Consider the following 14,290-nt stretch of genomic DNA (forward strand, 5'->3'; position numbering starts at 1 on the left):
CCTGGTAACCTCTGCTTATTATTACAACGCTCAGAACTGTGGATAATTTCCTTGAAAAACATCAAACTAGACAATGAGAGACTTGAGTCCCACACCTCCTTAGATTATAGAGTGGTGGAAGAAAGGTTTTGTTCACCCCATGCATTTGTGATATTACATTAAGAATTACTCCTGTCATTGAAATCTGCTCAGTATTGTTCCGTTCTCCAAACGTGCATGCTCTCTTCTGCACATGCTCAGTTCCACTGAGGTTAAAACTGAATGTTTCAGCAGAAATGAAACACATCCAGGACATGACATGTTGAAAATATCAAGAATTTATTTTTCTTATTTTATCTTAACATAAAAAATAATCATTTGCATTTGTTTGTGTCTGTCTGATGCAGCCACAAATTTTCAAACAAAAAGATTATTCCACAAATATTTCATGATAATTTTTGAGATGTTTAAGGGTATCCAAAAGGTTTTCCACTACTGTACTGTATGTATTGTACTAATTCTACTATGTTGGGAATACACTAAAGGAGCACAGGATATGAACAATGAGTGTGAATATCAAATCTAAGATTATTATGTAAAAACTGAAGTCTGAAATGGTTATTAAATTTGGCATATTCATAATTCAATGAAAAATATGCATGATTTTGGATTGAGTTGATATTCATCAGGTGTGTGTGTGTGTGTGTGCATGTGTGTGTGTTTGCATGTGTGTGTGTGTGTGTGCACATGTATTTTTTTTGTGTTTGTGTTTTTTCATGTTTTTTTTTCAAAGCACTAGCTGCTTACATTCAGAGAAAATTTAAAAAACAAGCAAAAACGTTTATCTTCCAATGGTGAAGAATTGTTTGTATCTCCATCAGCTCACCTTTGACCTGCAGCTGTATTTCTGTTAATCTCAGCTCTTTGAATCCCACCCAGATGGTGCATGTGTAGTTGCCACTGTCTGATATTTGTGGTTTTCTCAGAGTGAGGCTGAAGTCTCCAGAGTCTAGAGCATTAGTTTTCATTGATGTGCGTCCATTGTAATGTTCATTCTGCTCTTTAAGATCATCACCATCATCGTTAAGTTGATGGATGATTTGGGATTGAGATCATTGCGAATCCAAGATACTATGGGGTCTTCAGGCATCATAGGGAAAAGGGTCATAAAACTGATAGGGCAGCAGGGTGGACGGCCCTCCTCATACGCCTGCACCACAACAGCCAGTGCATGCTGGGAAAGCTGAGGACACAGAGGCAGAAACATACTGTAAAATCGGTTTTTGCAGTGTGTTTTTCCTCACTGGTTCATGTATGGGGTTCTATAAGTTAGAAAAGAGTTTGATGAGGAAATGAGCAACTCCAGCACAATACCCACCCTGATACAAAACACAGATCTAAGACATTTAAACATAATCATAAGAAAAAATGTACAGTTTTCTGTTTATCCACAACCATTTTTATCAAATTTAATGATGTGTCCAAAATGACCATTTTTGGAGCACATAGTATAACCTTACCACCAGAGGGTGCTGAGGAATTTTGGAATAAAGGCTTGGAGCAGAATGAAACACCTCAGGGGAGGATTAGATGATCCTCAGTAATTATCTAGACCACTTTTTAGTCAAATTTGATGATGTATCTACAGTGACCATTTTTGGAAGTCTCTGTGGTCTAAAATCTTCACATAGGAAAAACTCAGATAGCAGAAAAACTACATTTTAATCTATGATAAAGGTGGTAACAAATAATGTTTTCAAAACAAATGGTTAAACAGTCCATCTGACACTGAAGACCATATACGTAGGTAATAAACTGTTTTTTACTTAGAAAAGGAAATACGTCACTTCATCAAATAACCAGCTTCCACCACAATCAGAATAACAAATTGAAGATGAAGTCTTACATATTGAACCTGATCCCATAGTTTACTGTTTGTTTGTTTTTTCATTGAAAGTTGTTGTCCAGATGCATATGCTTTACTTCAGTTTAAGGTTACATTAAAGCAGTTAAACAGACAAATGAAGAGTAAACATCTGACCAGATGCCATCACCAAACATACTCCAACACAAACTGAGGCTCAAATTTTACAGATTTTCAACATAATCGAAATAAAATGACACCAGTTTTCTGCTTCAGATAAAAAATTCTCCCACATTTGTTTTTTGTCTTTAATATTACGCCTTGATGCATATTCTTTACTTTCTTTAAATGTCATATTAAAGTCAAAGAGATAAATGAAGATTAACACATGTCTGATCAGGAGGATCATCTCACCGTGTACAAGAATCAGAAACACCACAAACACTCCATCTTCATTAATGGACTCCATCAAGCTCCATCAGAACTCTGTAACACACGTCTAACTGACTTTGTTTATATGTTTGTAACATAGGGAGAACACTGGCTCACAGCCAGTTTTAATTTCCCCACAGCCTATCAACTGTTAGCAAAATCAAACAGCTGCTGGAAAGTGATAACAAGCGGCACAGCGTTAAGTTTCACTCACTGACGAATAATGATGTGACTGAGAGAAAGACAAATGTGCAGCATGTTTTTTTATGACTTGCATTTTTATCTTAACTTTATCCAAACAATCACATCACACATTCAAATACTAACATTAGAGCATCGGTAAATTACCCACCCGTAACCAGAAAGGGTCTTCATATTGATATTGTGACTTTCATTTCACACATATCAACTTCAAGTATCCATGTATATAATATATACATACAGCATAAATATCTACACAGAGGTGTCTATTTATAATATACACACATGCATAAGGTATGTGATCATTGTCTTTTCAGGGTGAATCTTCTTAGCCTTTAGTCTTTGAGATATAAAGATTCCATGTATTTATTCCATTTCAAATTATATGTTTCCATCTTGTCCTGCATCCTATTTGACATTCTTTCAAATGCTGCTACTTTTCCAACTGCCGTCATCCATTCCTGGAACGGAGGTTCTCCATATTTCTTCCAGTTCAATGTGCAGCATTTTTATTAAAAATTATAAATTGATAAAAAAATTATAACAAAAATAAATTTCAGCGTTGCAGATGAATTGCCTTCTTATCTGTAGTAATTTTTTTTATCTTTGGTCCTGGATTTCCATGTCCTTTCAAAGCAAGGTAAGATGTACAGAGCAATCAGACTTCATGAGTGGTCATCAGAGGAAGTGTCCTTTCTTCTTTATGCTGAGCTCTGTCTGCAGAGGAGACAGAGGACATGTAGAAACTTTAGGATGAGATATAGAAGACAATCGACCAACTAGAGACAGACAACCAAAGACAATTAACTGACAACCAACTAAACACAAAAAGTAAGGAAATTTGTCTTGTGTAGATTGTTTCTTTATTGTAATAATGCTTCTTGGAATGGGAAATACACCATGCTTCCAATGGTGTAGTGTTTATTGAAAGAATCATCATTAAATAAAGAAAATAATCTACCAAACACAAATTTCCTCTCTTTTTTGTGCTTCAGTTTGGAGAGAAACAACCAGAAGAAACCAACCAACCAGCAGTGGTGGGAAATCCCCGCTCCATAGACTAAAAGTCCTGCCATGTTTTGGTTCTACCTGTTCACTTAATACAGGTGATTCCACTAATTATCCCATCTACCTGGATCAGAGTCCTCGATATGGGCCAGAGTAGTGACACTTCCATAGACTCCCATTGTCAAAGAAATATGCACCTTCTTCCAGGTCATGGAGGGGCCAATAGTTCCAAACATTGAGTGTAACGCTGTCGGAACACATTCATTTCTATTGCAGCTGATCTAGCAACTCCAGCGATAAGTTAATAAGATATCGACGTCTTTCAAATGATTGAGTGCATTTCCCGTATGAGCGGACATTCATGTTGTAAATTTAGTTGTCTTTGGTTAGGGTTTGTACAAATTTATACCTTAAACACCTGTTACGTTCGATTGCCAGCCATAGCCCTTTAGTTCACTAGCTGACTTGTCCAGCTGTTGAGATTTAACCACTATAACCACAAATTATGGAGTTTTTACGATAAGTTAACATTAGTACAATGTTGTTATCGGTGGGTTTTCATCTTAATTGTTTTGCTGAACCTGGTGGTGTTTGGTCAAGTGTGTCAGCTGAGGTCATGTGCGAATTAGGAGGAGAGTTGCTGTAGAGCTGAGCTCTGCCAATAAAAGTTCATTGAAGTTATTATTCATGAGTTAAAGAAAGCAAAACTTGTGTAACTTGGCATTTGTAAGATCCGACTCATCCTGTAAGGACTGTGTTGAGTTTTTAATGAGTTTAGCTTCCGTGCTAAAGTTAACATGCTAAGTTAGCTGCTAATGTATATGTGTGTGTTATCAGAGCAGAACTTGGCAGGACAGTGTTCACAGCTAACCACTGTTTTCTGCTTGTACCTCAGTCCTATAATAGTGAAACTTAAAAATGGTAAATTGTCCATCTCCTTACGAGTACAGTACAATTGCAGAATGAATGAACTCGTAAAGTTAGCACCTCTCATGTAAGCAGCCTATCCAAGCTAACACCAACCTTTCTCCCCAAAATTTAAGTTTTCAAAGTAATAAATGCACTCCTTTCACTAGTCAACCCCACTACTCAGAAGTGAAACACACACAACAGTATATACGGTACTAGTGACACAACGGTTGTGTGGTTTATTTTGAGGTTGACCATGCTCACTGCTGTTTCTCCCATTAAATAACATTGGAGCGCTTTAGTTCGTTTGGACTTTTTCAGGCTTACGTGAACCACGTGATCACCGGAGCAGCAACATCAAAGCGTGTCATGACTCTCTTTATAGGGCTCTGATCTGGATGAGGAGTTGTGATCAAAATGGGCTGGTTCAGTGAGTGGTTGGAACAAATACATGACGGGTTATACTCTATGGAGCTGGGATTACCCACCACTGCCAACCACAGATAGACCACCAACCACAGACAGAGTATAAACCACAGATGATGGACCTATAACCTCTGAACTGTATCTAAATACTGACCTTTGACTTTTAGGAGCACCGTTTTCATTGTGATGATGTTATTATTTTTCTTAACATAACATCTGTATTTTCCGCTGTCCGTGTCTTTGGGGTCGCTCAGGGTCAGACTGAGGTTTCCAGATCCCAGTGGGTTTTCATTCATCTCTGTTCTGTTTCTGTAATCATCATGGTGTTCAACAGAACCCTTTGGATAAACAAGGAGCTCCTTGCATTCGTCATCTTCGTAGTAAAACCATCTCACTTCGACGCCATCAAGCGATTCAGGTGTGGTTATGAAGGGCAGCACCACAAACTCCTTCCCCTCCTCCACCTCCACCTGACAACCTGAGAAGAAAAACAATAGTATATATCCATGACAAAGCTGTGGAAAAGGTGAAGGAAAATTTCACATAAAAACATGACTTCTGTCGGGATCAGCCATCATATAACCCAACCATGTGCTGTTTATTTGGAGTAAGTACAGGACAAATATAAAAACAGAACACAAACAAGGCTTATCATCAGATCTTAGATTGTCAACAAGTCCAAGGCTTAAGTGCTTTTAAGGTTTCATCACTATAAAAAGTCTTATCTCCATCACTTACACATCAGGATTATGTGAATAAATATATTTGTAAAGCTGGGAAAGGACATTTGTGTCTTAATGATATTCAAACATTTGCCTTTAGTCTGCACTGAAAACCTGTCAGGTCAGAGGTCAGATTGAAAAGTTTCAGAAACCAAAAGCAGCATCTTCATTCATTTATAAACAAATATACATAAAGTAAAAGACCTTATTGTCACATTGTCATTATTGACAAAGTGTCAGGACCACTGACCTCTCTTGTGTATGCCCAGTACTGACCTTTGACCTTCAGCTCCACTCGTTTCTTCTGCAGGATTTTATTATCATTGCTGTAGATGGTGCAGGTGTAGGTGTAGTTGTCTTTATCTGTGGGGTATTTCAGGGTCAGACTGAAATCTTTGGTTTTCTCCTGATTTCTTTCCATCTCTGTTCTGCTTCTGTAAGCCTGGTGCTCTTGACTAGAGGCTTTAGAGCCTTTTTCATACAGGTAAACTATGTCGTTGTCACTGTCGGTCCACTCCACTCTGATGTCCGTCATTAGGTAGGCTGTGGTTGATTTACAGGGCAGCTGGACAGATTCCACCCCTGATTCAACCTCTACTCTTTTTACATCTGAGAGAAAAACAAACACACCATCAGCTGTGAAGACAATAGCAGTACACTATTGACAGCAGGACATACGATTGTGGAACAAATTATTAGACCATCAAAAGTCATCAAAAACAATGGTTATGTAATCAAGTACTAACGCCTGTGTGTATCATGTGACTAAAAAAGACAAAAGAAACATGGTACAACATGTACAATGCCATAGCTGTTCATGTAAAAACTGGAGTGATTTTGGTTATTATCAGGAAAACCATGGAAAATGGCCAGATATCAGCTCTGAAATTAAACTCTTATGAGCTATTTTTGTTATCATTATATTTGTTTATAATATAAACAAATATTACATATACTTACATAAATCTGGATATATATTAATGAAGTTTTAGTTGTACCAGGCATTAAAATGAACAAGAAATTGAAGAAAACAAGGGTGGTCTAATAATTTTTCCGCAACTGTATTTAACTGCTACAGCAGTGACCTTTGACCTCTACTGGGGTCTAGAGAGAAGACAGAGTGAAGATGGACTTCGATGTTTATCTGTTTACATTCACCTTAACTCTGTTGAATCAATAGGAACCCAACATTAAAACTGAATATGTTTTATTGAATATGTTGAATGAAATCACGTAAACTACTGTGTGTGACGTGCCAGGAGGTCTAGGGTACTGACACATGACAAAAATTAAAAGAAAGAAAAAGATGGTCCGGGAGACAGCAAAGGAAAATGTGGAGAGCAGGTCGCTTGTAGCAAAAAGACTGGAAATTTATTATAGAAAAAAGAAATTGTACATAGCCAAAATTACTTATAAATAACAAAAGTTACGACAAACAAAAAGTAAACTGCAGCGGTGGACCCAGTCTCCTTTATGGTCAGAGCTCCAGGCTTTTATAGGCAGGTGGCGAATTGAATTCAGGTGTTCCCAGTTGGCCCCAGATTGAAGGTGGAGACAAGGAAAAGAAACAGAACAACCAATGGCCCCAGCCGTAACACTTCCCCCCCTTAAGAGTAAATATAACAGTTTTAGCACACGAAACTGTTATTACTCTAAATTACTCAAAATACACATCATAGGCTAACATTTCCTCAGCTACATTAGTTGCCAAATGGTTGCTACATAACATGAAAAAGGATATAAAGGATCTTCTGTAGTCTTCAGTCTTCAGTTCTGGACAGTGCATCAGCCACGATGTTGTCCTTGCCCTTCTTGTGCTTGATGATGAGGTTGTAGCCTTGAACCAACAATGCCCAGCGCATTAAACGCTGGTTGTGGTTATACATTTTGGACAGAAACACAAGAGGGTTATGATCTGTGAAGATGAAGACGGGGCTGTGAGTAGAACTGACAGATGTAGAAGTGTTGGAGAGCCAAAAGCATAGCTAGAGTTTCTTTCTCAATGGTTGAATAATTAAGCTGATGCTTTTTAAACTTAGCTGAGAAGTATGAGATTGGATGAGGTACACCAGCATCATCATCCTGTAGAAGGACAGCACCTGCTCCACTGGCACTAGCATCAACTTCAAGGCTGAAAGGTTTTGAATAGTTAGGAGCAGATAGTACAGGAGCACTACACAACAGCGACTTCACAGCTCGAAAAGCACACTCACAAGCTTCAGACCAGACAAACCGTACAGATGGACTACACAGAGCAGTAAGGGGAGCAACCAAAACAGAAAAATTTCTGCAGAAACACCGGTAATAACCTGCCAGACCCAAAAAATGATGCAGTTCCCTTCTTGTAGTTGGAGTGGGATATGACAAAACAGCCTCAACTTTAGCGTTTACAGGTTGAACTCTACCATGACCAACAACCTTACCCAGATAGGTTACTGTGGCTTTTCCAAACTCACATTTGGACAGGTTAAGAGTAAGATTGTGAAGTGTTTCAGCGGCTGTCTCGTGCCAAAGGGAAGAAATGTGGTCTGACCAAGTATCTGTATAGACTACAATGTCATCCAGATACACCTTACAATGGGCAACATCACCAAGGACTGAATGCATAAGGCGCTGAAATGTGGCAGGGGCATTCCTCATGCCAAATGCCATAACGGTATATTGCAGAAAATGGTCTGGGGTAACAAAAGCAGAGATGTCAGATGCCCTGGGAGTTAATGGAACCTGCCAGTAGCCTTTTAAAAGGTCTAATTTAGTAATGTGTACTGCAGGACCAATACTGTCTATACAATCTTCCATACGTGGTAGTGGAAATGAATCAGGAACAGTAACAGCATTAACTTTCCTGAAGTCGGTACAGAAACGAGGTGTTCCATCAGATTTTGGTGCGAGAAGACAAGGAGAACTCCAAGGACTATGGCTTGGTTTAGCTAGCCCATTATCTAACAGATAGTTTACCTCCTTTTTCATAGCCTCACGCTTGTCTATGGGACACCGATAAGCATGTTGTTTAATTGGAGCAGCTGATCCAACATCAATGTCATGTTCTAGAACATTGGTACGAGATGGAGTGTCAGTAAATAGTGAGGGGTATGACTGTAGTAGGGCCACAATATCACTACGCTGTTCCACAGGTAAGTATGATAGCTGAGAGTCTACTTTAGACATGAACTCCGTGTTAGATAGCCTACCAGACTGATGAGCAGCACAAGGCTCCACCAAGTCTTCCTCCTCTGGACTATCTGAACACACTGGAAACATAGGAGACACTGTTAACATGGACTGTTCAGAACATTCATGTCTCTCATGGAAGGGTTTACTGTCCTCACGGAAAACCGGGGCCAGCACTGAATCACACAGATCAACGTCAACATTTTCCTGAGCTAACTTTTTAGACTGAGCTCTAGTCAAAACGCTAACGGAGAACACCTCAGGATGTTGCATGACCAATTCATCTGTTTCAGAGCCAGACATAGGCTGGTCAACAACCTCGGGGATGGGTACACTTTCCCACCTGCAATGTCATTCCCCATAATGAAATCTATCCCATCAATAGGAAATTGGTCACGGACAGCTACTTTAAACACACCACTAGCCAACTTGGATTCAACCTGGATGTTATGCAACGGAGCCGGTATATAACTCAAACCAATGCCTTTTACAACGGTACTTAAGCAACAGTCAGTTTTAACACTGAGAGGCAACACACTGGACAAAATAAACGACTGAGAGCCTCCTGTATCTCGCAGGACCTTAACTAGGCGCTTGTCTTCTCCAGGAACTGAAACTAAAGCCTCAAAATGAACGGTTTTAAAACAGTCATCAGGAGTAATAGGCTGACAAGAATCAGTAGCACCAGCTAACACAGTGGGAACAGTTTTAACGAGTCCAACACCTTTCGGTTTGGATAAGCCAACCGGTTGCTTGCGTTTCAGCGCATCACACTCTGCTATTAAGTGACCAGTTTTGTGGCAGTAAGAGCATTGTTTCGGCTTCTCAGGCTTTAAACCAGACTGAGTGGATTTTCCATTACCTTTCAACAAAGGCGTTGGCTCACGGTTAGACATTTTTATGTGTAAGAGCGAATTCGTCGGCTGCAACAGCGGCTTGCTGGAGCGTTGAAACTTTTTGTTCATTTAAATAAACAATAATACGCTCTGGAAGACAGTTCTTAAAATCTTCAATCAAGACCAGCTCACGAAGTGCAGCAAAAGTGTTAACCTTATTAGCAGCACACCATCGGTCAAACAAAAGACTTTTCTCACGAGCAAAGTCAACAAAGCTCTGGCTGAATGGCTTCTTTAACCCCCTAAAACGCTGTCTATAAGCCTCAGGCACAAGCTCATAAGAGCGTAATATAGCGCCTTTTAATGTCTCATAATTCAAACTATCAGACACAGACACAGACAGCGAGGCGCAGGCCTCTAAAGCTTTACCACTGAGTTTACACTGGAGTAAAATTGCCCAAACGTCTGCTGGCCAGTGTAACGCGGACGCAATGCGCTCAAAAGCACCGAAATAAGACTCTACCTCTGTCTCACGAAAAACCGGGACGAGCTGTATATTTTTAGACACATCAAATGCCTCACGGGACCTAACCAAGACCGGTTGTTCTGTGCCGAAACCTCGGGCCGCTTGCAACTCTAATTTACGCATCCGAAGAGCTGATTCGACCTCCAGCTTTTTAAACTCTACCTCCCTGGCGGTGGCAGCATCTAATTCAATCCGTTTTAACTCTAGCTCATGTCGGAGCTGAAACTCCCGATCCCTTTCTTCTTTTTGGGATTTAAGCCGGGCTATACGCACGTCCACACGGGGATCCCTAGGAGAAGAGTCTGCACTTACATCTACAGATGTCCGAGGCTTTTCCTCCGACTCACCCGTGGAACTGGTGCGCACACTTGCGGCGGGCTGCCGCGCATCCACTGCCGCCTATGGATGAGGAACCACCGGGGACGCCACTGCACCTCCCGCTGTCGTTGACTCACCACTGAAATCACCCGACTCGGGCACATCCATAATACCCTCATTAACTAAGACAGCCAATATTGCTTCGCGTAACTCACCAACACGCAGCGCCGTCGAGACCGTAATACCATAGTGTCTGGCGACCTCCTCCAAATCACCTTTCCTACAGGCATCAAACACAGTCAAAGTAGGATTAGCTACAAACTCCACTAAATCAAATGCAGCCATTACTCACCGGACAAAGTCACCGCTGATCCGGATCACAGCTGAGCACACTCACAATCAGCTGGGTCGCACCTGGACACAAATGAGCCGTCCGCGCACCTAAAGAAAATTTCATGCGCGCGCACGCACCCCAACATACACTCGCTCCACACACCCTCCACAGTGGAACAGGAAGTCAATCAGAACGTACAAAAATTACCACAAAGCACAATACATGAACAATCCCAGAGTCCTACCTACAGAAAAACTCACCCTAACACATCTTCTGGGACTTGCCAGGCTCGAGGCCCCTTTAAAGACAGATCACAGCAGCCGAAGCTCTGCACGTCTACCCCCTTCGGAGAATACACCCCACCTGGGATTCGCCCCGAAAACAACAAACTAAAACAAAAAACGGGCACCCGACGGAGTGGTCGCAAAATGACCAAGCTGGACACCCCTAATCTAGTCTGGGAAAGTCACGCAAAACACATGTGCAATGTAGGTCACACAAAACACCCAGAACAAAGCACACCGGAGCACACACAAACAACCATACTCACGCACACGCCAACCATACGGTCTCTCCGACGAGAGCGAGCCCCCGATCTGGAGTCAGAAGAGGGACTGGAATGGACGAGCCCCCAAACTGTTACGTGCCAGGAGGTCTAGGGTACTGACACATGACAAAAATTAAAAGAAAGAAAAAGATGGTCCGGGAGACAGCAAAGGAAAACGTGGAGAGCAGGTTGCTTGTAGCAAAAAGACTGGAAATTTATTATAGAAAAAAGAAATTGTACATAGCCAAAATTACTTATAAATAACAAAAGTTACGACAAACAAAAAGTAAACTGCAGCGGTGGACCCAGTCTCCTTTATGGTCGGAGCTCCAGGCTTTTATAGGCAGGTGGCGAATTGAATTCAGGTGTTCCCAGTTGGCCCCAGATTGAAGGTGGAGACAAGGAAAAGAAACAGAACAACCGATGGCCCCAGCCATAACAGTGTGTACTGACATTAGTTGTTACCTTTCCTACTGTCTGGCTCCTCAGTGGTCTAAACCAAAGAGCAACTACTAGGGCTGGAAAAGTGAAACCCCTTTTGAAAACTGTTGGTTTCATAACAATCAGATGATCTCTGTGATGATTTTTACCATCTTATCTGTGGACAGACAAATTATCACATCATCTGTAAAATCTGCCATTGGGTAAATTATCATTTTGTAAGACAAATGAAGGTTTCAGGTGCTGAGGCCTGTTGAGGTCCATTTACAACCGCTCTACAGTCTGTCATGTAGACAAATCATGAATAAAAAAATAACTTTTTATGTCTAATTTCTTCCATGTCCCAAGAGCTAGACTCTGCGTCCGGGGATCGGGTTGTCGGGCTCCCTGCCGTCGACTGCCACCCAATCCACATTGCACCCGGCCCCTATGACTCCCTCGGTGGGTGGTGAGTCCACCGGGGGACCGAAAGGACAAGATCCCGGATACAAGTGGTCGAAATGAGTTTCCTCCGCAGGGTGGCTCGGCGCACCCTTAGGGATAGGGTGAAGAGCTCAGTCACCAGGGAGGAGCTCGGAGTAGAGCCGCTGCTCCTCCGCGTCGAGAGGGGCCAGCTGAGGTGGCTCGGGCATTTGTTTCGGATGCCTCCTGGACGCCTCCCTGGGGAGGTGTTCCGGGCATGTCCCACCGGGAGGAGACCTCGGGGAAGACCCAGGACACGTTGAAGAGACTATGTCTCTCGGCTGGCCTGGGAACGCCTCGGGGTCCCCCCGGAAGAGCTGGAGGAGGTGTCGGGGGAGAGGGAAGTCTGGGCATCCCTGGTTAGACTGTTACCCCCGCGACCCGGCCCCGGATAAGCGGTGGATAATGGATGGATCTCATTTCTTCTTTATATCATCAAAGCCAAATGTCAAAATCACAGCAAGAATGACAAAAATGCACCAAATACTAAATATGTCTCATCTTTCCCATCCAAAATCAGAGGTCAATAAGGTTGTGACATCTCAAAACACTTTTTTTGGCCATAACTACAGGTAGCGCTGCTCGATTATAGAAAAAAAAAAAAAAATCACGATTATTTTAGCAATAATTGAAATCACGATTATTAAAAACGATTATTTGTTAACCTTAAAGTTGTTTATTTTCTTCTTGCAAAACAATGTAAAATATACTCTTTAAACATAAATAAAGCTTTTAACCACTAAAACAAAGTATGTTCACTTTTGTACGAAACAAAAAAATCTTTGAATGCAAATAAGTGTACTGTAAATTCAAGTATGTTTCCTTTTGTAAACAAATAGTGCACTGTAATTAAACTGCTATAGACTTGCCATAGAACTGTAGCAATAAAAAAAAAAAAAACTCACGTAAAGTGCAAATTATAAATTCAAGTATGTTCAATGTAGTATGAAACAATAAATTCAGTGGCGTGCCGTGAGGTTTCAGTTCAGGCCTTCTGTATACATCAGCCATCTAGAAAACGCACGTTAGGGGTTATACGGGTTAGGTTAATACGGGAGTTGAAGCGTAAAGAGATTCGGAGACTGAAGATTGCATTGCGGACGAAGTTGTTTTTATGTGTTTTAGTTTTTCATAAGATTATGATAAAGCTCGCGGTGGTTAAACTTTAGATGGTTAAAAAGGTTTGTTGTGTTAGCGGTGGGTGCAGACACAACTACGAAACACTTTTTGCACGTGATGTGTTTTTGCTCTTCGTCTTCTTCATCAAACCCAAAGTGATTCCATACAATTGAATTTGACTTGCCTTTTTTGTTTACCAAGCACTTCTGCTGTGATTCTCCTGCCATTTTTCCAGACCGCTAGGTCCAACTTCTCTCTTGGGGTGGACCTGCCGGCTAGCTGGCAGCAGTAGCTTAGAGGGGGGCGGGGCAGAGCAGCTCATGGTAGCTTGCGTGCGCGTGAATTAAAACAACTCAAAATTAATAATCGTTTTTTCTCGATTACATAATTTTTGTAATCGTTGCGTGTAATAATCGAAATCGTAATTGAATTTCAATTAATTGCACAGCCCTAACTACAGGTAATGGAAAGAACTACATGAACATATTATGACAGTGGAAGCATCTGATTGAACTTACACTTCACGCTTTTTCAATCTAATATTGTGTCAACAGCCAGGCTAAGTTCATAGATTCTGATTTAAAGTCCATGGAAAAATGGACATGATAATGTTGGAACAGTGGACATTAGTTCAGTGTTGGACAATAGTCTGACACACTCCTGTGTGACCCTCGTAGCAGTAGCAGATTAGCAGTGATTCATGGGTCAGTTTAACAAACCTGGAACCACAACAGGTGTGATTTTCATTTCACTTGACAAGTTACCGCCAACATATGTGTGAAAATTTTTTTCTTTCTGTTTTCTGTGAAGTGTGTGAGAGTTGGGTCATGTGTGTTTGACCACAACAGCAACTGATGTAGTGGAATAACACACCTGATTTTACTCGAAAATAAAATAGTAAAAATCCGGTGATGATAAGTACAGCAGAAATGACAGTAAGGAGAGCTACGATCCAGGATGGAACATTCTCTGTGGACGACAGCAAAACATTCTAT

At 41.1% G+C, this 14,290-nt stretch overlaps 1 protein-coding gene across 1 annotated transcript in view; it reads right to left on the reverse strand.

Annotated features, from left to right (window-relative positions):
• Positions 1 to 1,888: 1,888 nt before the first annotated feature.
• Positions 1,889 to 14,290, reverse strand: part of LOC115439630 (uncharacterized) — a 47,395-nt gene continuing 34,993 nt past the window's right edge. Inside the window, exons 5-8 of the mRNA XM_030163486.1 lie at positions 14,169 to 14,264; positions 5,818 to 6,150; positions 4,974 to 5,297; positions 1,889 to 3,193 (exon numbers count right to left, since the gene is read on the reverse strand). Coding sequence (XP_030019346.1) covers positions 3,135 to 3,193; positions 4,974 to 5,297; positions 5,818 to 6,150; positions 14,169 to 14,264 — 812 coding nt within the window. The 3' untranslated portion in view covers positions 1,889 to 3,134. The remainder of the gene's footprint in view (positions 3,194 to 4,973; positions 5,298 to 5,817; positions 6,151 to 14,168; positions 14,265 to 14,290) is intronic.

Source organism: Sphaeramia orbicularis, chromosome 19 (assembly GCF_902148855.1).
Source record: "Sphaeramia orbicularis chromosome 19, fSphaOr1.1, whole genome shotgun sequence".
Lineage (NCBI taxonomy): Eukaryota > Metazoa > Chordata > Actinopteri > Kurtiformes > Apogonidae > Sphaeramia > Sphaeramia orbicularis.